The 27,296-nt window shown below is 38.0% G+C and overlaps 1 protein-coding gene across 2 annotated transcripts in view; it reads right to left on the bottom strand.

Annotated features, from left to right (window-relative positions):
* Positions 1-27,296, bottom strand: part of SH3GL2 (SH3 domain containing GRB2 like 2, endophilin A1) — an 80,913-nt gene that overhangs the window by 14,542 nt on the left and 39,075 nt on the right. Inside the window, exons 1-2 of one of the 2 annotated variants that reach the window (XM_072360252.1) lie at positions 4,060-4,140; positions 1,768-1,836 (exon numbers count right to left, since the gene is read on the bottom strand). In XM_072360252.1, the coding sequence (XP_072216353.1) occupies positions 1,768-1,836; positions 4,060-4,092 (102 nt within the window). In that variant the 5' untranslated portion in view covers positions 4,093-4,140. Of the gene's footprint in view, positions 1-1,767; positions 1,837-4,059; positions 4,141-27,296 lie in introns of those variants that run through there. The other variant, XM_072360253.1, reaches the window with a different exon arrangement.

The raw sequence follows: 27,296 nt of genomic DNA, 5'->3' as shown, positions 1-27,296 counted from the left end.
CCCTCAGTATCTCATTTCTAGAACAGCAGCTAGAAGGCATCCATGGTTTATTTCCCCTGCTCACTTCATGAAGGAATATTTTATATTTAGGAACTTAAATAAGGACAACTGTATAGAAATGTATATCATTACTTTCTTCTACTGTAGAAGGAATTCTTGCTTTCTTAAGTAGTTGGCATCAGCTTATCGGTGCTTATAGGGAAAAATATACAACTACACTCTTTCAGAATTAGCCCTTAAAGAAAATGCTGTTTTGGCAGATCTGGGGCTCACCGTAATCTATCTTGTACTCTGCATTTGAGAAAACACATTGCTTTTCTTTGCAGGGTGGCTTGTGTCTTACAGAGTGAGCTTCTTTACTATAATGGTGAATTCCTATTTTAAAAAAGAGCACCTGAGATAAGTTGTTTGCAGCATGCTGTGACTGACCTCCTTCCTGTTTGTTTGGTTTTTTGTTTTGTTCTGTTTTTATTGCTACTGCCATCTGCCAGATCTTGCTCTATGCTTTTCACAAAGAAGCAGCAGAGGTCTGCCAGCCCTGGGTGAACAAGTAGCTGAACTGCCTGGTAGGGAGCCCAGAAATGGCAAGAACGCTGCAGAGGAGTGCGGGGGCGAGGGAACAGAAGGCCATGGACAGGCAGAAGGAGCATGTCCAGTGCCTACAGAAAAGCTGGCAAGGGATCTGGGACCAGTGGGGAGCTGGGGGGTAGCCAGTGAGTTTACTCTGTTCTGTTCTCAACTCTCAGTGCTCTCATCTTCTAGGCTGCCAACGCGTACCTCCCACAAGCTCCCTGTGGGACCCCTGGCTGTTGCAGCATCCTATTTCCAGCTCTAAAGCTAACACTGGGTTTCTGAATCTTCTTTAACAAATTCCAAGTTTGATGGCAAGGCCTATGGTTGTAGCACCTTCAAAAGGATGTTGGGGCAAGGCGGAGAAATTACTTCTCTAATACTTTGTGATGAAGTGCAAAGGATATGCCCTCCTCCTTTGATTTTCATCCACAGCTTTTTTTCCTCATCTTCCCATACAAACGTACATGTATTTATCTGTTTCTTTTCTATTTCTCTTGATCTGATATCTATTAGATAAAGACTTGACAACACAAATATCAGTAGTTAGTCTTACAAGATTTGATGGCAACTCACAACGACAATGTTAGGGAAAAAAAAATCACCTGACTTTTTCAACTAACATATTCTCACCGCTACACCAAGCTGTGGCTCTCCTTCTTCCTATGAAGAAAGCCAGTGCTACCACTGCCAGCTTCCCTGAGCATTCCACTGGGGGAAGTTAGCTCTATTCTCCCAAGACACTCTGCCAGCAGAGGCTGCGTAAGGATATCTCAGAATCTGTGAATGAATATCCCAGCACTACTGCCAACCTTCTTCCTCAGACAGCTGTTGCTCCTTGAGTGATGCTCAAGTGTCTGAGAATTACAGTGGCACATTTTCCACCAAAATGATCATACAGATAGACACACTCTGCTTACAGTGTCCCTCTACAGTGATTTAACTGATGGTAATTTGTAGTTGGCATCAGCTCCAATCTCTGAATGAAATATTGACAGTGTAAATAATGTCATATATTATGTACTCCTCCATCAAAAGATAAAAAGGGACAAGAATCAGGAAACTCAGTCTTACTGAGCAGAATTTGAGACATTCAAAACTATTCAAATTATTCAGACATGGAAGCTTTGTATAGCCATCGCTGGAAAGGAAAAATTACCAGTAAGAATGAGTGTGTATATCTGTATTAAGACTTACCCTTTCCATTTCTTTGAAGTCATCATCTAGCTTGGTTCCTTCTGCACCTCCTACTTTTTCACTCACTTTCTGCAGTTAAAAAAAGAAAAGAAAACAAAACATTCAGCAGTAATAGGGAAGTGTTTCACCACAAGTTGGTACAATGTTCAGACACACTTTTTCTGAAAATAAATAAATAAATAAATAAATTACTTTAATCATAGTTTACCACAGACAATCAGGGGAGAAAAAAAAAAAAAAAAAAAAAAAAAAAAAAAAAAAAAAAAAGCAGCTACTTCATAAGTCTCAGAGACCCAGTCCTTGGCTGGTATCAGAAGAGGTACGTACTAGCACAGCTTTGCACTGTCACGCCCTTTCTTGTCTGTGAAGAAGACACCTGCATCTTGAACTTACCAAGCAACTAATCAACAATGTCAGAGCTGTATTCAGCAGACAGAAACATCTGTGACCATTTGTGCTGGCAAAAAATGAAGTGACTTGACAGACTGAACTGAGGAAGGAATCAACGCATAAAAATCTTTCTAATCACAGCTGGAAAATGGCCCCCAGCTGCATTGTTCAGTACATAAAAATGCAACACCTAGAATAATTATACTGTATAAACCCAGTCATCCAGAAGCCAACAGGCACCCGCACCTTTTAACTCTTAGACACATTTTGACACAAGCCACAATCAAGCCTTCTGTATTTAAAATCAGGTTTATAAAGAAAAGTTATCAAACAAAATGAAACAAAACAAAACTCACACCAAACAAGAATTTTGGGATCATATGAGTTATATACAGTCTTTTCAACCTGGCAAAGACCCTGGGGTCACAATATTCCATTACACCCAAGGTACTAGAAGAAAGAGGATGAAGGCACTCTTTTTGCAAGGAGCCACTCTGAGGAGAAGGGATAGTAATTACAAGTTGCACCAGGAGAAATACTAAATATAGAAAGATATTTTTAAGGTGAGAATAATTGCTGAAAAAGCTTCCTCAACATGGTGTTAGAATCCCCAACACTGGAGGCTTTCAAGATGTGATTGGGCAGGGCTCCCTTTTCCCACTAAAGATCAGACCTGATTACATTTTGAAGGTCCTTCCCACCACAGCCATTCTGTCTGATTCTCTGATTCTGTCATTCCATATACATTACTTAGTTGACAGACAAAATGTTGAACTTTGGAATCATTTTTTTAGCAAACGTTCTGTTTTTGTTTGTTTGGTTTTTTAATTGCATCAAATAGTCATCTGGAAAATTAACTGGAAAATGAAACAATGTTATCATTTCATTTCCCTGATTCAAGCTGGAAGACATTCAAGAGAGTTTCCCTCTAAAGTGAGTAGATGAGACAGTAGTGGATTTGAATGATGACTGCTACACAGTACCAGTCAAAATGGATTTTAGCAATTGCATTGTGACAGATGTATGTTAGTGCTGTAACTCTACAAGTCAGCTAGATGCATGTGACCCAGAGAACATACTGCTCTTCCACTAGGTTGCTATTTGTCATATAAAATTCATCAGACATATTAGTTTCTGTTTTCTGCACATTTTCAGTTCTTTGCACTGAACATTGTTTAATTTTATAAACTTTCCTAGGAGCTTCTGAATCTTCTTTCAACTGCTTTAACAAAGTATCACAAAGTAAAGTGATTTCTGCAATACACAGGCAGAAACTAAGGAAAAAACAAACTTTTTTTTCTCTTTGTTTCAAATCATGCTAACATAGGTTGAAAGACAACCCACAAAACGTAATTTACCTGCTATTAATAAAATCCAGACATGATTAATTACATCTTTACTTTAGTTCACTCCTACAAAGCTACAAGCACAGCGTCATGAAGCAGTTATTGATGTAGACTATTGTTATGTTTAGAATAGAAAATGGCTGTCAGTTTTGTTTGTTTTCCATCAGCTCACTGCTAATTAGTACCCCAAATAGTAAAATAGTACTAATTATCACCATGAAAAGTCCCCCCCCCCAAAAAAAAAAGAAACAACAAACAAAACAAAACAAAAAAAGAACAACAGACTACTCTTACCCATTCTTCTCTACACAATTCAGATGATTCTCTGTGGCCTGTACTACTGAAATTACCCTTTACAGAGATCAGCAAGGTACATAAAAAAACAAATATTTTAAACTCAGTGCTGTTAGAAACAGGTCTACTATGAGCAACAGACAGATTAAATAACTGAAAAGGTACTATTCATCAGTAGCATCTACAACAAATAGTAACAAAGAAATTAAAAAAAAAAAAAAAAAAAAAAAAAAAAAAAAAAAAAGGCAGAAATTTTCCTCACCAGGCTATGAATAAGTCTTTTGAGAACAGACATGCTACTACAGCTGAAATGACAAAATCTGGACAGAAGCTGCCATCTACCCCAAGGCTTTTAGGTCCCTGAAAATATCAGGCTGCAAATATGCTAGTACTTAAATATTCAAAGCAGATTTTGAATAGATTATATTCATCTCTAAGGATAGAAAGCACCTGAAGGTAATTAAAGCTCCAGCTTCATTTAGGTGTAGCTTTACTTTTAATACCTTTGGAGCTCTTCATAGCTGGGGAGGTTTTGCAAACAAGCTTTATCATCCCCAGTGATCCCCTGAAGATCCCATTTCACATCTACAAACATTAGCAACTGCTCTCACTTCATGTTCAGCTGAGAAGTGCATGACACTTAACAGTGCAGCTCTGTAGTCAGCTAGACTGTATATTTGATAGATTGCAAAGAGGCAGTTCACCCCCTTCTCCTCAACATGCTTTCCATTTTTGATCCCTTCATCAATATCAGTCTCAAAATCCACATAGAAATCACACATTTAATCTGGCAAACAAAAGAACCATGTTGGGAGCATAAAAAAATAAAAATGTTCTAAAGCTCTGGGTAAAGGGCTGTTAAAGACAACAGGGATGAGTCACAGGTGAGAGACAAGCCATGTAGCCCTCCTGGAGTTGGGTAACTCTTGTCATAGGGTTACTTACATCACAGACTTTCAGGGAAACACTTTCACCTTCACGATCCAGACCAAAATCTAATTTGGAAAAGCACTGTTAGGCCATAGGAAAAGAGCAGCTGAACCACAATCCCCTTTGAAAATTTAAATACTGTGTTTTCTTGAAAAGCCAAAATACTCAGTAGTGAGAGACAGGAAATCAAGTCAGGGATTGAAATTTAAGAGAAAAGAAGCCTGAAGAGTTTTTCTCTCTTATGGCAGAAGGCAGCAGTCTGCTCAGAGGAAGATATTATGCTCCCATTTCAAGATCGTAATCTAGGGTGGTCCTGTGGGAGCCTCAGAAAGGTAACTGAAACATTTGCAACTGAAATCACATATATGTCAGCCCATTTGTATCCATCCTCCTAATCAATTCTTTAAGCATTTAATTACAGCTGTTGTTCCACAGATATATCACCAGACAGGAATCTACGGCAGCTTGCATCAGCTAAGGATCTGCTTGTGCAAAAGATTCAGAAGCAGTCAGAAACCTGCAAGGTTTCATCTTCTGGAAGCACAGAGGCAGAAATATCTTCAGGTTTACTAAGGATTTTCAAACAGGTCCTAGAACGCTGTGGTACTTTGTTAGCATTGCAAACAAAAGGAAGGCATAGCTGACTTGCAAATCAGTGATAAACATACATTTCAATGGAAAGAAGTCTATGTACACATGCTGATGGTCTGCCAATGCTGAAGGCCTTTCAGGATAAAACATTTGAAAAAGTACATTTATAAAAAGCATAGTCTCCAATCAAGAGTTTTTAAAATTTATTCTGTCATTTCACATTCTGCTGAGTGTGAAGATAGTTGTAGGTTAATATTTCTGCCTGTTTGATTCCCATGCAGGTTTGTACTTCAGAATTTGTTACTACAGAAAATGTGATGCTCGAAATTCAAATTTATGGCAACAGTTCTGGTTCTCTGCACTCAATAAGGGATACGTCTTGTGGCAAATCACACCCAGCCTTAGCAAGAAGCAAGAGAGAATATTTTCTGGTAATTTCAGTTAAACTATAATATAGAGAATGCATCTAAGAAGAGCAAGCAAACCAGCTCTACTCAAGACTTCTCCTTTTCCAAATATCATTGAAATAGGAAAGAGGCACCTTTTCCAGGTTAGCTACCTCCAGTAAAAGAGAGATGGCTTATATTCAGAAATCCTGTAAGGCTATAGAAAATATCACTGCCGGTGCACAGTGCCTGATTTTGGACCAGAAAGGAAATCAATATATGATTTCAACTGAGGACGTGTTGCCTTGCTCAGGCTCTTCAGAAACAGCCACCTAGGTGAAGGAATTCCCAGCTTACAAGCCAAATGATCCAAAACCATTGATCCTGGAAAGTTTCAGGAAACTTAACAGGTCTGAAATAGCTCATAAGAAGCCAGAAATATCTGTTTTCCCTAACAAACCATGCCAATCATTTGTTAGAAAAATTGAGCTTTTTTGCTATATTTTTTGTCAAACACAGAAAATTTCACAGGAATGAAAAATTTATCACACTTCCCCTTGCATTTAATAGTCCTCACACTTTATTCTATTTTTTTATTTTAATTTGTAAAAAATGTTGTACAAAAGAGGGATTGTCAATAGAGCATGGCAAGACAACATATAACAGCCCACCTCAGTGGTGAAACGCAAACAGGATCCCAACATATTGTATATTTAACACTAACAAGGACAATAAAGCCTATTTACATCCTATTAGCAAATTTCTCAGCTCTGGCAGCCAGAAGAGCAGTCCACAATGCCAGCTGGAGTTCGTCAGCACAGGATCCTCTCTGTGCGAAACTGAGAAGCACAGTGACTCCACCACTACAGCAGAAGCTGTGAGGAACCATGAAGATAGTGTGAAAGGCAAAAGGGTAAAAAAAGAGATGTCCAAGAATCTCCAGGAAACTTCACTGTTTCTGCTCTGTTTACACTGAGACACTGATTGCACCACTGAAGCTTTGCTTTCTCCCTGGTAAGAAGAAGAAATCACTTGCCAGCCACAAGGTAAAACTGTGAGAATTAATTGGCACCTGTTACTGTTTGTCAGCATGAGCATATCTAGCAGAAATGCTAGTGATGTAGTTAAGGTAAGCATCTGCCAGGCAAGTCTGAGATTCTCTCTTCTGTTTCCCTTCTACAATTTGACAAATGTCTTTAATCAGGAAATAATATGACTCCCCTAATAGCACTGCAGTCACTTTCTCTCTCTACTAAGAGTCTTTTTTCATGAATTTGTTCCACCCAACAGCCCATCATCACAGCTGGGTATATTTACCCTTTCTTAACGTTTCCCACGACTCTGATGATTCTAGACACAGAATGACAACAAAAAGTACACTACTCAAAAATCAGGAACTGAACTGAATTTGGAAGCCACGACAAGGAAAGAGGAGACCAAGACTAGGCCACAAGAAGGCTGCCTTGGCCTTCCACAAAGCAGTTCCTAGGTACTCCTTATAAATATATAGTAACTTGGCCTCGCTCATGCTCACAGCTGCTAGTAGTAGGGCCAGTAGCCTTGAAAAGAGCCCTAAGTGCAGAGACAAGTTAGAACTCCTGGGAAAGAAGATTAATTCCTGGGAAATAGGCTGTAACATGAAGTACAGAAGAGAGAGTAGTTGGCAGTGCCACTGGTGAAGCTTGTCATGTCACAAGGGAAAATCTTTACAGGACAAGTTTTCCAGCAATAATCTGGAGCAATGGCAAAGTGGCTCCCTGAAACTTTTCCACTGAAAGATATCCAGCAAAAAGAAACACCCATAGTGAATCTATGCACTTAATCTCATCATTCAGAATCAGTCCTTAAATTGGTCTTTTTTCATTTTCAGTTAAAGTTGAAGGGAGACAGGGATGTCTGAATCAGTAATTACTTTGTCCATTCTAATACAGCGTTTTTCTTTCTGAATGCTGGTAATGGCCACACGGTAGAATTGTGCTCCAGAATTGTTCAGCACTAGAGCACAATATGAAAGTATGCCTGCATCTGTGCAAGCTTCTGCGCTGACTGCAGTTACTGCAGAGCCTCTGCTGCAATGCCAGTGCATTACACTGGAGACTGTCCACTGGTGAGAGAAATAAAGCAGGATGAGAGCAAGGACAAAGCTGTTGAGAAAATGCTGCAGAGTTGCAGCCTGGCTGTATCCCTGCAGGAAGTCCCTGCATACAGGCACCCACAGCAAGACAGCATGTAAGAAATACCACAAGAAAGACACAAAACTATCAGTATTACACATTCTAATGCCAGATGTGTACTTACAACTGAGATGCTGCCACGTACCCATGACAAGTACTGGAATCCATTTCACATACATTACTGAAGTTTCACATTTGTCATACACAAACCTCAGAAACTCAGTTCTCTGTGTGTTAGTGTTCAGCCAGAAAGCTGGTCACAACCTCAGCACCTTTGCTATTCAGGAGCTGGCAAAGAGGAGCTGAGAAGCTGGCAAATGCTACCAGAGAGCTGAGGACAGTCAGAACACTGTGTGCTTTTTCGACACTACCTCTCTGTCCCCAGCAGGAAACCAGTACCAGCAGCAGAGAAGAAACTGGCATAAAAAAGGTTGTTGTATCAGCTATTTTCATCTATTTATTTATTTATTTATTTATTTTTGCAGTAAGCAGAAGGGACAGAGAATCTAGTCCCACATGATATTCCCACTTCTGATGTCAACAGTGCTGTGATCTAGGACCTGTAATAGACCTGCAGGCAATAATGTGCTCATGCACTTTCTGCACTTGTGCAAAGCAACCTGGACTCAGACCCACAATCCTTATGAGCTCTCCCCAGAGAGCAGCAGTGAGAGCTCTGCTGTACACTGTACTGTCACATAGAAAGCAGACCTCTGTTCCTTATTTCTCAGAGTGCCAAAAATTACGTTAGCGCTGCTTTTTCAAGGTATGTGGTTCACTCAGACTGGCTGGTGATAATGAAACTCTGAGGTAAGGACAAAACAAAAAAAAACAAGAATATATTGTTTTTTTTTTGGTTTTTTTTTGTTTTTTTGATTCTGCAGTATATTTCCTGCAGAGGAGAGCAGTGCCAGCTTTCTCAAGGAACGTTATCAGCAGGCAGTTCCTGACCCATCGTGCTCTGTTACCATAAATAAATAATGTTTCTGTATTTTAGGAGAATGTGAACAACAAAATTATACATTCATTCAATCTGTCATATTTCTTTCATGTCTCCATAGCAACTTTTAGGGAAATACAAGGCGAAGATCACAGAATCACAGAATTGTTTGAGCTGGAAAAGACCTTTATAGGTCATCTAGTTGTAGACGTTTATATGTCACGTAGTCTGCCTCTCCAGCAATGAAAAGAGACACAGCTCGATCAGGGTGCTCAGAGCCCTGTCCAGCCTCTCCAGGGACAGGGCATCCACCACTCCAGACAACGTGTTCCAGTGCCTCACCACATATATTGTAAAATACTACTTCCTTTTATCCAATCTAAATCTTGCCTCTTCTAGTTTAAAACCATTTCCCCTTGTCCTATCACAAACAGACCCTGCTGAAGAGTCTGTCTTCTTAGTTTTATCCCCCTTTTAGACACTGAGAGGCCTCTGTCAAGTCTCCAATGCTCCTTATAACATTCTTTTGCAGGCAGAATCTAGAATTGCAGCTTTAAATTTTGTTGCTGCACTTTCAGACAGTGGAGCTATGGACACTAAAACTATTACAAAGGCAGAAGACAGTACACAGAGCAAAAAAGAGGCTAAGAGAAACAGATGATGCATCTATCCAATAAGCTGCATTATCTGGAGCTCAGGTACATGTTTATGGATCACGATCTACATCCTCTCAGCTGCACACATTAATGCATGCCTGCTACATCTACATAACTTCTGACTGCAAAAGAAGCAATGATTTCTTCCTTCTCCCTGCTTCATTTGGCATGTCCTTACCTCCCCACATAGCATACCTCGGATGTATGACAGGTGAATTAAACCAAGTCACCAGATTGCTTGAGCACATCTACTCCACTTCAGTACAAAACTGTGAATAAGTTCCCAATAGTAGTAGATCACATACTGCAATAAAATTGCAGAAATGTAAAGAATTCCTTTACTCAGAGGGTGGTGAGGTACTAACACGTGCTGCCCAGAGAAGCCGTGGGTGCCCCATCCCTGAAGGCCTACATTGCCAGGTTGGATGAACTCTAGGCAGCTGAGCTGGTGGGTGGCAGTCAGCTCACAGCAGGGTGTTGGAACTGGTTGGTCTTTAAGATCCCTTTCAACTCAAGCTGTTCCATGACTCTATGAAATAAGTACTACTGCAGCTCACAAGGAGTACCTCTGAACTCCAGGCATTTGAACAGATGTATCTGCACTAAGCAACAACTGAGCTGGATCTGCTGCTCTTATGTGGAAATTCTAAAAGATACCAAGGCACAGAGGAAAATGTCCATTAAATTCCCCTGGAAACAGCTTACAGTACAGCAACGATTTCAGTAACTGGTTCATCACCACCACCAAGATTCATCGTAGGACAACACAGTTCAATACAGCAAACTGTGGTTTATATGCATACAGCAAATACTTAAAGTCAGTTCTTCTGTTTTTCACAGCCCAAAGTATCGTGGCATACCTATCTTTCTTAAGTTTCACAGAAAAGAATGGGAGTAACACTTCTCTGAAAAAGCTATTTCAGTTGCTGCTTTTTGTCTGACTGTAGTCCCTGTGATTTCAACATGATATAAGGATGAACTATTCCACGAACAAGTTCAGCTTTATAAAGCCATTAGATTTTATTGACTTTTCCTAAAAATATTATGGAGCGTTCATGCACTTGCAGCACAGGCTCATTTACTGTCGTTGAATCTTAAAAACAGATTAGGAAGATGTAAAAGTAGAATCACTTACATTTCTCACTTAATAAAAAAAAAAAAAAAGGTGAAAAATTACAACATGCACATTTCTGAACTGCTTTCTGAAAGGATGGATCCATTGTTAACTCTTTCCTGCTCTCAATGTGAAAGTCCACTACTTAAAACAGAAACATTTGTCACCGCATACTTGAAGTCCCCATAAAAAATAAAGGGAAGACTATCGATGCTTAAATTATGTTCTCCTTAAGTTACATTGTAGACATTTCAGATCACAAAGATAGGCAACACCTTTTAAACAGTGCACTACAAAAATAAAATCATTGGTACAAGAAGGGAATAATGTTCACAGTTCAGAGAAGAAATACATGCATGGGAATATATTTGTTAGAACTAAGCACACCTGACACTTTCAGCAGGTTCATGTAGGTGAAGAGGCATCCTAATTGTGTCCTAGAAAAACAGCTGCATACACCTGCCAACTACAGGCAGACAGCCATAGTTTAATTCTGCCTCAACCCTTTCAGAGAGACAGACCACAGCTGTGTTTCACAGGTGATGGAAGTCACCCCAGTGTCCACAGAAGCTGGCTGACTACTCATCCACAGCCACCCCACTGGAACCTGTTTTCTCCTGACTGAATCAATTTTGCAGTATATAGCTGTCATAAGGCATGCTGTGCAGTCCTTGACAGTGCTCAGGGGCTTTCCAACTACTCTGAAGTAATTGTAGGTTTCTGCCTGCCATCTGCAAAATGAGCAGAGAGGGGATGTGGAAAGAGCAAAACCAGAGAGAGGAATAAAGCAGGTATAGTTTTCAGCTGGTGTTAACAAACAGATCCGCTTCCACTTCACCACATTTCATCCTAAGTGAAACTCTATGATGTCCCTGCTGCTGAAAAGTCCATCTCCTTTCTTCTGTTTTATTAAAAGCATTTACATCATTGTCATGTGCTGATCTGTTTTCTGCCAATTTTTATCCCATAATACCACATTTCAACACAAGATATCAGCGTATTTTGTAAAGTACAGTTAAAGGAAATATTAAAAAAAAAAAAAAAAAAAAAAAAAAAAAAAAAAAGAAGAAAAAAAAGTGTTCAAATGTGTAGGATTTCTCTTCCATTTGAAATAAATATTCCAAGTTCCAATGCAAAAGTGTTTTTAAGGACAGTCAAATGCAAAGTGTTTTTAAGGACAGTCACTTTACACAGCAGGTGAAAATAACAGTTTTTCTTCCCTTCCTCCTTGCCATGTTTTGCATAATGGCAACCTTAAAATTTATCTTGGATTTTAATATTTAAATATCTTGTAGTCTGAGTGGAATTTTTAAGCACGTATGATCCTTTATGGAAATCTGCTAATTAAATTAATTAGAACATTTATATTCAATACGCAATCTACTATAAATTATTATGTCATGGTAAAAAAGAAAATAAGCAACAGCAAATACAGATCAGGTGAGTTTTTCAAATGTCTAAATTCAAACATCAGAATGAACAATAAAAATATAGCACTCGCCTCTTCATGTCATTTACTTAATTGGCCTGATCATCTGACCTACCCACATACTCTGTCATCTGTACAGACAATTACTGAAGTAACATCTTCATTATAAATGTACAGTTTTATCTTTTGAGGATAGACAGAATAAGCTGATCTGTATTCTTTCACATCCTTCACATCTGTACTTGGCTATAAAAGAAGAAACACAGTGACAGAAAGAATGCTAAATACTTAATTACCTTAATCTGCATTATGATATTCGCACTGTGACTTAGTCTGAGGAAAGAAATAATTTCTGAAAAATTCTAATCTCAAATATAATCATTTCTTGCTCTAAAATACCATGTTTGAATCAGTTTCCATGGGCAACATGCAAGGGGAAATTGTGCACTGAGGTTGTTGGTTTGAAGTATTTCGATATACTGTGGTAGACTTGAGCTGTCTTAATGCAACTTCAAATCCGGAGAAGATTCCAGATTAGCTGGGACAAAAAGGTTGGTGACAGGCAGAAATTCCTGGCATTTGTTACAGTACCACCTGTAGGTTGTGGGGACACTGAGAACACAGCTTCTTCAGTTACCTGCTTATGATGATATCTGATATTTTGATATTTTTTGTAGCTTTAAAAAATATTTTAAATTAACTTGTGTTCACAGAAGGCAAGTAAACAAGGAAGGCTTACATTACAATCAAAACAGCACCCCTACCAACAACTTCAGACACCACTTTTGCTCATATGTAGGTCCCAGTTATGCTACAGGCTTTACAGCTTTTTTCCAGTGAGGTATCATATTGACTGAGCGTGGCCTATGCCGAGTCATTTAATCCACTTGTGCTCAGATTTCATCCCTCCCTATGCCACATCAGTAGCAGGGTGGATTAATCAGCTAGGATCACAGTTTCCACAACAAATTTTTTTTTGCAAAGTGCAAGTGTTCTTAATGAGCAGGTAGTATAACATTTTTCTCAGCAAATATACCATAGCTCCCAGAGCTGACCTTTATCCATAGGGACAGGTAGGAAAACTCCCACTGATCTTATTGATACAGGATCAAGCAAAACAGCAGAAGTGATGGGATTTAAAGCTAACAATTGATACAGTCTGCCCATCAATAATCTAATTTCTAAAACAGTCTTAACAATGTCAAGATTCTTCTCATAAGCCACTGATCATCAAATTCTTCTTACATGATTCTTGAGTCTTCTGCATTAAAAGAAAGACAACTGGAGTTGACAGAATGGTATCCAGATTTCAGAAATACAACTCAAACTGGAACAGCAATGTTTGACACATCTGTAAAGATAAACTTTTACAGCAACTTTGACCTTGTAATGGTTTTGCACTTCGTTAGTATTTCATGGCTCTTGTTTGAATCTATATAAGACAATCAATATTAAACAATCATAATGCAATAGCCTATGGTTAAAACCATTATTCCCTTTGTTTTAAGCACTATTTTAACTGATTAATAAGGATACATAAAAGCTTTGCCTACTTTAGGGAGTCTTTTCCAAAATCACCTCCTTTACGGCTAGAAGTATTTAGGCACAGGACTTCAAATGCCGGCAGTCCAAACATAACTACTAACCCCGTTCAGGTTTTCACTATGCAAAGCCAGGTGACCTACCCACATCGAGACTGCCAATACAATTAGAAACAGTGGAACTCAACCAGGTTCTCAATTGCTAGTTATAATACAGAAAGGATGTCTGAGATTTAAAAGATGGCTGCTTAAATTCAGAAAGCAAAAATGCACAAAAACATAGCATAATTCAGCATGCTGAATTACACCCATCTTTGCACCCATGGAAGGTGTGAAAAAAGGAATGAGTGAAAGTATACCTATATTTTAACTAACAAGATCTTAAATACATGAATGGAAGCATTTTGACCTGTATATTAAATGCAAATGTGGAAGCTGAGAAATTATTTACACAATTTCCAGTGCTAACAAGCACCATAACAGCATGCCACCTGCTTCCTAGATGATTCATCCTTAATTCTTAGCTCTACATGATAAAAACATGACAGCATCCAAAAAGGAAAATTTTGTCCTTGTCTTTAATACTAAGTTACTGTTTGTATCTTAAGCTTCTACACTGTCAATAATAATTTACTGCTAAATTTGCATTGCAATTGTCCATCCTGAATTCACATCCAAAACATGAAATGTATATGAATACAGGTGAGGTTTTAAATTGTATAGAATTTTGGAAGTCTCTAGGTAAAAGCAGTGTAAATATTTTTTCACTGTTTGGTAATGGCAATGCATAACAGGATTTTAGATGTGGAAAAGTACCTCGAATTGAAGGTAGGGTATACAAAGACTGAGAAATTACAGCGGGTTTTGCAAGATCTCATTTTTCATTCTTCATTTATGCAGAATATGTCACTCACTCTGAAGTTGTGTAGTCTGCTGGACATTAAATAAGCCATATTTTGAATATTCATTAATCTGTGAATCACATTTTCTGCGTCCCAGTTTTTTAACTGCCATGTGAGATGATAATATCGAGAGTAAACCATTTTTACATCTTATCCTTAAAGTGTGCATAGGCTGTGATAGCATCCACAAATTAGTTGTGTTTTCTGGTTATGATCTGATTAGCTCATATTCTAGCTGCTCCATGCCAATGTAAGAATCAGTAGATGATTTACAAGAGTTCTGAATAGGTAAGATTCCTTAAATAAACATTTTTCAAAAGGCAAAAGAATTCTTCACACGTCTTGGGACACACAGCCACAAGATCACAGAATGATTGAGGTTGGAAAAGCTGTCTTTATCTTAACCTGTGAGTTCTCTTATCTTTCTGAATCTTTCCCCCATCACAGCTCGGGAGAGTGGGGAACTGAGTGAGTGGCTGTGACAATGGCTGTAACTCGGGCTACTTTCCAGGGTTAAACCATAAGGGAGACAATAGGAAAACCAACACCCACAGCTGCTCTTTTTTAAGATGCTAGAAGCATCTGCTTTTCACCAAGAATATGAGGTACTGTCTAGTGGTGGTGAAGTCAGAAAAATGGTTTCAAGTTCACACAGCCTCCTGACCACCCAGACATTTACTTTCATTTCCAGTCAACAGGTACCAAAGTGTAATCTGTCTGTGCATCAGTTCTGCAACAAGCCACTCTGATTCAGTATTTTTTTGTTTGTTTGTTTGTTTCAGCATCAATGTAACTGGTGTCTTCCACTAAGATAATCCAGCAGCACAATCAATTCTCATGATCACCAGCCTATTTCAGTTAGCAGAAAATGAGGAAATTAGAAGCCTTTGCTCCTGAGCAGTTTCAATTTCAACTTCAAGCTTATCTTACCACAGCACAACTAGTCTGAAGGATAATGCAACTTTAAATTACCGAGGAAATTGGAAAGAACTACCATGCTTAATGCAAAACAGCATTTTGCTCTTGTAATTTGCTCTTGTAATAGACACTGTACTAATCTTTTGGAGTAGCTGATAAAGTTTCTACCTCTTCTTTGACAAAGATAATTGTTTTATGAAGTTGGTGCTCTTTCAGTTCACTTTTCCTTTAACAATCGAAATTGATTCTGTCAAACAGAGCAAAATAAACAACTAGAATTGCAAATTAGTGTCCTTTCTTGTACTGTAGGGACATCAGTGGAAAAAACAAACAAACAAACAAACAAAAAAGCCAACAAAGCCTGTGTCCTGAATATTTTATCAGCAATAAATTTTACAATCATCACGAAATTTGAAACTAGAAAAATAAACCTAAAACAATGAACCTAAACCAAATCCATTAACAGCAATACAATTGCTGACCTGACACAGGAAAGTGGACAAAAATTACCTCCAGAGGACTGCAAGGCTGGCAGCAGATGCACTACCCATATAAGCTGACAAAGCTACTGAAGTTTTGAAATGAAGCTGGTTACACTTCTTTGTCACCGTTCTTTGCATAAATTGTAGTATCTCCCTTTTCCTCTACTTTTATCTTCCTTGCCTATTTGAGTTGTATATCTGCCTGGGTAAAACTGTGGTTATTTGTATGCAGAGTATATATACATCATTAAGATAGCTCAGTCAAGACTATGGGCTTGACATTCCCTAGGCACTAGTGCTGAGGAGATTTACCTACATTTTGAGATACAAAATTAAGTGAAACCTTTCCCCTATCAAACTACCCAAGGAAAAGTCTAAAACTTCTCACCTTCCTCATTACATGAGCTTTATAGCCTCATGAAAACTGCATGCAAACCAATAAAACTGAAGGTATGATGACACACAGGACAGTCAAGTACTGTTAAAACAGCTCAGATGATGCAGTATGATGATCTCTCATTCTTTCTTGAGATCTCTTCTATGTAATAGATTCTGATGACTCAGATGCTCTGTGTGAAAATAGTCAGGAACCCAAAAGATCAGCATGCTAAATAACTGCAGAAGGACTTCTATAGTTTAGGGCATGGAAATGGTATTCAGAAATAGTAATTCTGACAATATGCTATAGAGTAACTTCAGAGATGCTACGTGTTTCTCAATTTGACAGTTAATGTCACTTGGCCAAGTTCATTTCTCGGCAGAGTTTTAGTGGTTTCAGTATGACTTCAGAAATGATTTCTGCATGAATAGATAGCTATTCTGTTCAAAACCATGCAGAATAAGTCACTCTGGAAAACTTTTAACTGAAGCTACTAAAATATGGGTTTCTGACATCTCAAAGACTTATCTGTTCAGTGACAAAAATCATGCTGGCCTAGTTAACATTTGGAGGCAAGGTTTGTGGAGAAGGACCTCACACAATGTGGAGAATAAGATCATACTGCTCACAGTCGACTCACAAATGGACAGTGTATATGTAAGCAAACTACTCTCTGCTTTTTACATAAAAATTCTGCTATCTCAGAACTGTTTTCAGCATCATACATGTTAGCAGATTTTCTGTTGTCTCTAAAAGATTTATGAGATAAATAAATCATTCTTTCCGAATCTGATCAGTTTGTATCTTATAGAGTTTCCAGGTTCACTGTGTTTTTAACAGACCCTATGAAAGATAATTCACTCTTGAGGTCAATGACAAGTTAGCTGGCCAACCCCATTTCATTCAGGATATTGATAGGGCTGACAACCATTACAATGCTCCTTGCTACGTAAGGTAGGAAATGAAGAAGATAGCATCATAAATACAGAATGTGTGAACCCACTATTTGTGTAAATCATAAAACAACAGGCTTGGTTTTCTCTGCTGTGTCAACAGTGAAACTTCTTTCATATAACTTCTGCTTTAAAAAGATCAGAAATGCTACAATAACTACATGCAAAGGAGAACAACATCCTTTTATTTTCCCCCCACCCCCCTTTTTTTTTTCTTTTCCACAGCAAATATACAAAGGAAAATTCTTTGTGATCTGTGAATTTAATTATGTAACATTTCTTAATTTAATAACCCATTAAAATCCATTATCTATAGCTCTTGAAAAGGGAAATGATCAACCATGCTTGCTCAGGAAAAGGCATTCAGGCAGTCATTACAGAGTTAGCTGCTATAAGACACAGTAAATCTTTCATTCTTTTTTTATGTAACCACAAGTTATAATCTATGTATTTCTATTGCACGGTAATGAGATGTTTGAATCATTTCATGGTAGCCTGCTGAACCTAATAAAAGGTTTTACTGCATCAGCATTCACAAGGGATGAAATATGTGCCAATTATTCACAGCAGAATGATCATTTTCCTTTACCTTTGTCATTCTTTCCAGCAGAGAAAATGGTCAGAGTTTTCATACAGGCTTTGCTACTTTGCAGAGGTTTTAGACAAAATACACCAAAATAGCGCACAGGATTGCAAAGCTTTTACCCCAGGTGGTAGATGTAAAATAACTAAGGAAGCAAAACCTCCACTGGTGCCTAAGCATCCTGCTCATGTTTAACCTTCAATTCCATATGCCTAATTACCTCAGGGAAATACAGAGGCACCAAAACTTGCTGATTTTAAGCAAGTTGACAGGGCTGCAAAATTTGTGATTAAGAGTCATAACAATTCCACTGCAGTGAGAGAGATCATCATTAGTCCTTCTGAGCAGTAGTTGTCCTAGGTCCTCAGAAGTTTGAATTTGATCCTCAAAAGATTGGGACTTGTGACAAAGCCATTTTTGGAGATAAGATTCGGATCCCCCAAGTCAAAAAGGCTTTGCTACAGTGAATATAACTGTGCTTAAATTCTACTGAAATCTGTACTTCAAGTTTTGTGTCACAGTATGTCCCTTTCCCATGTCTTCAGTTGTGTTTATGGATGACTAGCCTTGTTCTTAGGACTACCAAAATTTCTGTAATCTAGGCATGGTTTGATTAGCTAAACAGTGGAAACATCAGTATTTGTAAAACAAGGATGGTGAAGTCCTGGTTTTGTACATAGAATCACCAAGGTTGTAAAAGACCTCCAAGATCATCCAGTCCAACTGTCTACTTACCACCAGTATTTCCCCACTAAACCACATTCCTCAGTACAACATGCAAATGTTTCCTGAACACCTGCAGGGATGGTGACTCTACCTCTGTAGGCAGCCTATTCCAGCAACTGGACAGTCTTTTGGAGATCATTCTTTTGAAGAAAGATCCTACTGGACTGGCTGCACTCGACAGTCTCTGCCTAAAACTGGAATAGGATGCAGCAGCATCAGAAGAAAGCTCAGGGAAGCTTAAGTAGAGAACACAAACTGGAAAGATCTGAATATAAAGACATAAGTAGTGCAAATTTACTGTCATTTATTTATTAAGATAATGTAATAGCTGGATAGACATTTTTGGGGGGGAAAAAGAAATTACAGCTAGTAGTATGTACATATACCAACTGAAGTCTTTTAACTTTTAACTGAAATTTGCATTTGAGATGTATAAACAACGTATCTGCATCCCTAAGTCAATTTTTCTTTGTACAACCATGGGAAGAGAACAAGACTTCCCATATTAAAACAAAGTTTTGATCAACACAGTAAATTTGTAAGCTGCAAAGGCATTTGGGGCTAACATGTAGTAAACTATATCAGCACAGATGGGTACTCTCCTTATGATAAGTATGCTGGCCACTGTAGAAAACATAACAGAAATATGCACTTAAGCTTCACTCTTTTCCCAGCAGGGAGTCCAGTTGAACACTGTGTGCAGAAATGCAGCATACCAGATCACATTTGGTTTTATACAGTATGAGATAGAATTATTACTTGTTGCTTTCTTTTGGTTTATACCTGAATGTAAAAAAGAACAGCATGAATATATAAATGCAGCCTTAGCCTGCACACATTTATAACCATTTTTCTATTTAAAAATGATCACTAAAGAGATGAAGAATAATGTTTTTATTGCTTTAACTTTTAATTGCTTTCTGCTAAGATGAAAGTTATTTCAATATAAGGTGATTCCTGACAGGTGAGCAGCTGTTACATGCAAATAATGCAAAAACAGATCTAATTTCTTGTCTTCGGCCTCATTAAACTGATTTCCACAGTAGGCCAATTCAGTAGCAATGCCAGTGGCACAAGTTTCCTAAATTAGCTCTGCTCAAATTAAATATTTAAAGAAGAAAAGCTTCTAAGGCAGCAGGGTATCATTAAGCCACAACTGCCATGCAGAGCTACAGAAGTGTCATCTCAAAATACATGCAGGAAAGAAAATCTGCTGGCTTCAAGGCAGATAATTACCAAGATCCAAAGGTTAATTTTAAGGATTCTAAAACACAGTGCATCATGTTGCACTGACTTACAAACTGTGAATATGTATTTCCTCAAAAATCCCAAATTATGCACGTTTAAAGGCTAAGAGAAAGCAAAACAATAACAAAATCCACCATGTTTTTAAAGCTTCACTCACCAACAGTGATGTCTGTTGAAAAATACAGGAGACAACACGGGTCTCTCAAAGCAGTGAATAGAGAACTTCTATGTTGTTTTTCTTAAAGGAGCACTAGTTGTTCCAATAAATGATTATTTCTTAACAAGTCAGGTCACTAAGTCATGTAAATTCACTTATTCAGGGAAAGTAATGGATGTATACTTTACTGTGGAAATCCATGCCACTGATTTCACATACTGAAAACATTTATGTATTAGACCTACCTTAGAATTCTACATAAAGGAAACAGCATTCACCATTCAGAGGTTTTGTACAATGTCTTTCATATCCATTACTGCACAGAAATTTGCATAGACCGTTTTGTTTGTAACAACTTAGAAGTAAAATTCTTTTTCATTCAAAACCGGTCTTACTTTTTTTCTTTACAATTGTATCCTTACTAAAAATTCTCTTTCAGGAAAGAAAAATACTACCAAAATAGCAGTGGAAATGACAATCCACATGAAAACTTGGTTCTGCTTTTGTTCTTTGTTATGCTTTGTTTTGTGAGCACTATCTGTGGCAGCTACAAGCAGAAACTTCTCAGTTATGCTACCACTTTTATGACTTTCTGCCCCATGTTTTAACTTTGAGGGGCATTCTCTGAGGTATTATTCTTCAACCTGAAACAATCTTTCACTTCCTACACAACTAGCATTTACTACTAGCTTATCCAGTCTGTTATCATGCCAGCCATCACTGTTTTATCTGTCATGTTTTCTGTGCACTAATCTACCTATTACTGAAGTAATTGCTGTCCAATTGCAGTACCTGTAACTGCTGTACTATTAGGTTCTGATGCTTTTAAGAACTCTGTGGTAAAATGGAAGACACCAGATATCAGGTATTATAGTACTATTCAAAATTCAGTTCTGTCTATGCCTAAAAAATTCAGCTTTATGTTCCTCCTGGTTCTGTCCATACTATACCACTAGCCTACGGTTACTTAACAGTCCAGTGTCCAATGACTGTTGAACCCAATTCTTTCTCCTGAGTTTTTCCTCCCTTTTTACTGACAAGAATGCTCTTTACAGCCATTGCACTTGCTTCCATTTCCTTTTCAAATCCCAGCATCTTCACTTCTCTATAATTCAGAGGTAATTCTCCCACTCCTCTCCCTTAAATATCTGTGGAAAGATGAGAAACTGTCTGATAACGATATTGTCTGTGTCATAATAAGTTTCAGAGATGCAAGACAATACTTTTTACCAAGTGAGAACTCGAAAACTTTCACAGAAAAGAAAGAATAAATAAGTAAACACTCAAGTGTACATAATCGGTTTAACATCTGAAGCTTTTTTTTTTTTTCAGTAGGAAACATATTGTAACCAACAGCCTCAACTATACAGTATATGATCTATTTTGTATATAGTTTATTGTATATAGCAATAACACTGCATAACACTGTAGAGGTTTGCTTCAAACATATTACGCTTATCATAGAATCATAAAAGCTGTAAAAGACCACTAAGATCATCAAGTCCAACAATAAACCCATCACCACCAAGCGTACTAAAACATATCTGAGTGCCACATCAACCCTTTTCTTAACCTCCAGGGACAGTGACTCCACCACTTCTCTGGGCAGACTGTTCAGTGCCTCACTACTCTTTCTGAGAAGAAATTTTTACTAACATCCAACCCGAACCTCCACTGGAGCAAATCAAGGCCATTACCTCTCATCCTACTACTGGTAATCCAGGAGAAGAGGCTGACCTCCAACCTCACCACCATCTCTTTTCAGGTCATTGTAGAGAGCAATAAGGTTTCTCCTGAAATTTCTTCAGACAAGATAGTTCCCTCAGCTGCTCCTCATAAGACTTGCACTCTAAACCCTTCACAGCATTGTTGCCTTTCTCTGGACACACTCCAGGGCCTCAATATATTTCTGGTAGAGAGGAGCCAAACCTGAACACAATGCTGGATATGCTGCCTCACCAGTTCTGAGTACAGGGGGATGACCACCTCCCTGCTTCTGCTGGCTACACTATTTCTGATTCAATTCAGGATGTCACTGGCCTTCTTGGCCACCTGGGCACACTGCTGTCTCATGTGAAACTAGAGGAAAATCAAGAAAGATACTGTAACATGACAGTGGAAAACTGAATGCTTATTTCTATTCTCAGACAGTCACTTGCTTTCATAGCTTTTCACATATTACTCCACTCATCTCTCTTGGAAAAAGAAATAATACAGCTCCTTTGTACAGTATGTATTCATTTCTAGTGAATTTCTTCTTTGATCTAAGGATCACTATCTACCCTCTGAGAAACAAAAATGCATTACAGAATTATACAGAATCACAGAAAATTCTACGTGTACTCAGAATTGTTCCCAATTTTATTAATTAATGATAAAAGGAAAGTTTCAAATAGAAGGCTTTCTCTACTTTTTACATCAGCTTCAGATAGTTTCCTCCCATCTCTACAGGTGCAATATTACCAGAAAACTCCCAGTACTATAGACTGTTCCTCAAATAACTCTATGTTGATTAAACTTTAAGGCACATAATTGTGGTATGCAGACTGTGATTGTTGTCATTTTATCCAATTACTATCTACAGGGATATCTCTTAACTATTCATCAATACTCAAGATGATGACACCAAAGATATATTTTCATAGAATCATAGAATCCTGAGAGTTGGGCTAGCTGACCTTTAAGGTCCCTGCAATGGACAGGGTAACACACAACTAGATCAGATTGCTAAGAGCCCTTTGCAGCCTTGCCTTGAAAGCCTCCAGGGACAGGGCATCAGCCACACCTCTGGGCTACTTATTTCAATGCCTCACCATTCTCACTGTAAAAGACTTCTTCCTTATATCTAACCTAAATCCATCCTCTTTAAACTGAAAACATTTCCTCCTGTTCTGTCACAACAGACCCTGCTGAAGAGTTTGTATCCTTCTTTCCTGTAGCTCCCTTTTAGATACTAAAAGGCTGCTCTCACGTCAGTTCACTGCCTTCTCTTCTCCAGACTGAACAGCCCCAGCTCTCTCAGCCTGTCCTCGTAGGAGAGGTGTTCCATCCTTTGGATCATTTGTGTGGCCTATTTTCTTAGAGAATGCTACTGTTATGTTAAATTCTACAATGTAATTTTAAAGAAACGCATTCATGTTATGCTATTGTTTGCTGCAGATATTACAAGACATTTTAAAACTTACTATGTTTCTCTGAAAACTTTCTAAGATGAACCATTTCCCGGCTTCATTTTGCAAAGAACTGTGTTTGTATCCATACTAAGATAATTCTTCAACTGAAAAACTATAAAATCTGCCCCAGAAAGGCAGCTGAGCTTCAGCAACATCAGCAATATGAGCAGTGTTGCTACGACTCAGTGCTTCATAGACAGTTTTTTTTTGTTGTTTGTTTGTTTGTTTTGTTTTGTTTTGTTTTTTGATTTATTGCTAACATCTATTGCTACAAAACTGAAAGCTTACCTTCTAAGGGCTATATAAAGGCTTTTCAGAGATCAGCTATTGAACAAAAATTAAAACCTGCAGTAGATACTTAATGTTTGTTCTGTAATAGACAACCAGAGAGCATTTGCAGACTCTTTGCATGAAAAGACTTCTCCTTGGTTACAGCTTTTCATAGTTGAGGTGTTTGTGTGCTACACTTTCATTTCAGTGTATAATGTCATGTCTTATTTGACTTATAAAGGAAAATGTGCTTGGTTTCAAGCTTATTTTTGGAAATCACTCACTTAAATCGTGAAACCATTATTCAAAGTTAACAATCTCTGTCTAGGAAAAGTCCTAAGCTTAGATAGAGAGGCTTCTGCTGTTGGTCATAATCCAGTGCTATCAATCACAGAGGATTCAAAACAAAGACTTCATATGATCTGATTAATGCTCGCACTGTCCTTGACGTAGCAGTTGTGATCTGAAAGCTCAAAGGCTTTGAAAGAAAAGAGATTTTCAGGTCACTGTTATTAATTGCTAAGCTGCCAGATATTATTATACTTTTCCCACATGGTAGCCCTTAAAAAAGTAAAAAGTGAGTGAAAAGAAAAACCCACAACAAAACAAAACAAAGAGAGAGAAAGGAAGAAAAAGTAGAAAGCCATCTTGAAGGTGCAAGAGGTATGAAGCAGCCAGCGAGCTAAAAGCAATCAGGAAGGCTTGTTCAGCCTGGAGAAAAGAAGGCTGCGGGGTGACCTCATTGCAGCCTTTCAATACTTGAAGGAAACCTATATCCAGGAGGGGAGCAAACTCTTCAAAAAGACTGATAATACCAGGACAAGGGGAAATGGATTTAAGTTGAAAGAGGGTAGATTTAGATTGGATGTTAGGGGGAAGTTCTCTACTAGGAGAGTGGTGAGGTCCTGGAACAGGCTGCCCAGGGAGGCTGTGGATGCCCCATCCTTCCTTGGAGGTGTTCAAGGCCAGGTTGGATGGGGCCCTGGGCAACCTGATCTAGTAAACGTGGAAGTTCGGTGGCCCTGCCAGGCAGGGGGGTTGGAGCTTCATGATCCTTGATGTCCCTTCCAACCCAGGTCATTCTGTGATTCTCTGAAGTAGGACAGATCAGATTCTGACAGAGTCTGAAACAAAGCATGTATCCATTTGTGCAAGATTTACTATTCTTCTAATATTTCCTCCCTTTCTTCTTTTTTTCTCCACCATAGATTACAATTGCACTTTAGCCTCACTTCTGGAGAAAATGAAGTAGGTCAGAAAAGTTCTCTGTAACTCTTTCTTTCAGATGCTTCAAAACTTTGGTAAGTATTGTCTTTGTCAGTTCCCTAAGCAATGTCCCAGGTTAGGGTGAAGGATGGTCCTACAATAGTGTCATAACATAGTGTCATTCTACAAATCTCAAATTATCAGTAAGGTTGCCAACAACAGTGCTTCAAATAACTAGACTTTACTTTTTTCAGGCTTCTCAGATGAAAGACAAATATTGAAAAGCACATATGAAAAACGTGGAACAAAAGAACTGTAAAGGCAAGAAAACACAATATTCAAAGATAAAGGGTGAAGAAAAGCACCTAGTACCAAGCTAATTGATAGCATGGAAACAGAAAAATGATGAGAAATTACTAGGTGAAAGAACAAAACAACTCAGACACTTAAACAGAGCACAAGAGATACAAGCAGAGATTTTTCAGCTATACAAATCTAAAATGGAAAAAGATACTTCAAACAACAATGTAAGCATGAAGCTGACTAGCCTGTATTCATCAGCATGAGAAAAGCCATGACAGATGGTTTGTGCAAGAGCGAGAAGGGAACCATAACAAGTTAAAAATTACAGCCAACAAAAGGAGGTTTTCAGGTAAGGAGAGAATACAAGCAATGCCTCCAATAGGTGAAGAGAATATGCATAACCATCCTTCCAGTGTGGTCTAAATTTGCTTCAGAGACTTCAATTTTCATTTTGTGACTATGTTAAGGATCCAGATAGGCACCATTTGAATTAAAATAACTCTGTTGGAAATGAGGTAAGGAAAGGACAGAACTACAACAGACCCAGAAACAAGGATTTTTGTTATAAAAAATTCCTAAGGCTCCTCTCAGAGGGAAGAGGAGTAATTTTGTTTGTATTTGTTATTCTTGCATACAATAGAGGGAGCCTCTAAGTTGGAGAAACATTTTTCTCCTTCATTGAGAGAAAGAGTCTGGTAATGGACTAAATTATGCAAGAGTTCCCTCAAAAAGTACAGGATTTCTCCACTGTTTTGCAAAGCAAATTCAGTAGCTCAACTAGCAGGATGAGAGGTTTTTCTCTTAAATCATCTTAGGTATTGCACCAAGTCCAATCAGTCTCTTTTGATGGTATTTGATGGCAAGTCTCTGATTAAGTGTACTGCTTGCTGTCTTACAGGGGCTCCTCTGCCAGTTGTCATAACTCTGATGCTTCCCTAGTCCTTGGTGAAGTTTTCCAATTATTGTGATCACCAGTTAGCCAGATACAGCCTAACAAATACAAGTTCAGTATCTTCTCACCTAAACATTTTCACCCAAAGAGCTGAAGATAGCTTACAAGTAAAACTGAAAACAATAACACATCAAAATTATGAGTCAAAAACCAACCAACCAACCAACCAAACAAACAAAAAAAAACTTCCTTAAACTTTTCTTCTCCCTTAAACTTTTCAGTTTTATTCAGTTTTAAGTATAGCACAGAGAAAACCTTGCACTGAATTCTATCATTCTTGATGCAGAGTCCTAAGGATCCTAAAAGTCCTAAAAATGGCTCCATCAGAAATGGCACCTTGTTCGCTCTCTGACTGAGATAACCCATCTCATGGACTGTTTGTTTGTTTGTTTTTGTTGTTGTTGTTGTTGTTTTTTTTTTGTGTGTGTGTGTGTGTGTGAACCAAATCCTCAAAGTAGCTTTGATATACCCAAATTCATAACAGTAGAAGCATGAAAATAAGCTGCTCTCTCCTCCCTCTGTGTGTTCAAGGAAACACCCTTGTCAGCTGGAAGACTAATTAATTCCCTGTACATGTTCAGTTTTGTTTTACCAATTGTTTGAGTAGATAAAGCAGTCCTAAGCAGGACAGCAGAATGCTCTGAAGAGAGTCACTACTTTTAACACAATCCACCCAGTTCACCTTGACACCAGATAGTGACTTCTTCACCTCAGGACCAGTGCTGTTTAATGATCTTCAGAAAGGTTACTTAATAACCTTAGTGGATTATGTGAAAATTTATTCGCACATTTTATGTTAACATAGGTTACAGTATTCATTTTGATATATATACCTGCTGCTCTTTAGAATCCAAGATCATCTTTTTAACACAGCTTTCATGACATAATTTTTCCATCTACATTAGCATCTGTTCAATTTAAAGAACTGACTTCAGATTATTGTCCTGTATACAGTTTGCACTTTTTTTCCTGTTGGTTTTTCAGTGGTGCAAGAATTAGAACAACTGAGCTTTATTGAAGAAAAAAATAAAAAACAACTTAAATTTGTTCATACCATTGCCTGCAAAAAAGAAATAACTTTATGACCTCTATTCAGGAAGACCTCTGCCTACAGACACAAACAGTAACAGAGTAACAGTTGATGACATTAAAAAATTATTAAAAAATAAAAAAAAAAAAAAATTAAAAAAAAATCTTCTACTTTTTCGTTTTTATTTCCCCCTTCTTTCTTATCTCTTTTCCAGTTGTAGCAGTTGTAGTCTAGACCTTTAGTCTTTTTTTTTTTTTTTTTTTTTTTTTTTTTTAATAAAAACAGAATTTTGCTTCAGGAAACTATGACTTTTTGTTCTTGCCTTACAAAATCTTTCTGACAGATGATAATACCACCAGATTCACAATGGCTTTATACTTTGCTTTGTTTTCTGGAAAAAAAGTAGGTGTTTTTTCATAGCCTGTCTAACTGCACTGAACAAAATACTTCAAATCA

Source organism: Excalfactoria chinensis, chromosome Z (genome assembly GCF_039878825.1).
Source record: "Excalfactoria chinensis isolate bCotChi1 chromosome Z, bCotChi1.hap2, whole genome shotgun sequence".
NCBI classification, from domain to species: Eukaryota; Metazoa; Chordata; class Aves; order Galliformes; family Phasianidae; genus Excalfactoria; species Excalfactoria chinensis.
Note: the sequence above shows the minus strand (reverse complement) of the source record. Positions and strands in the feature narration are given on the sequence as shown.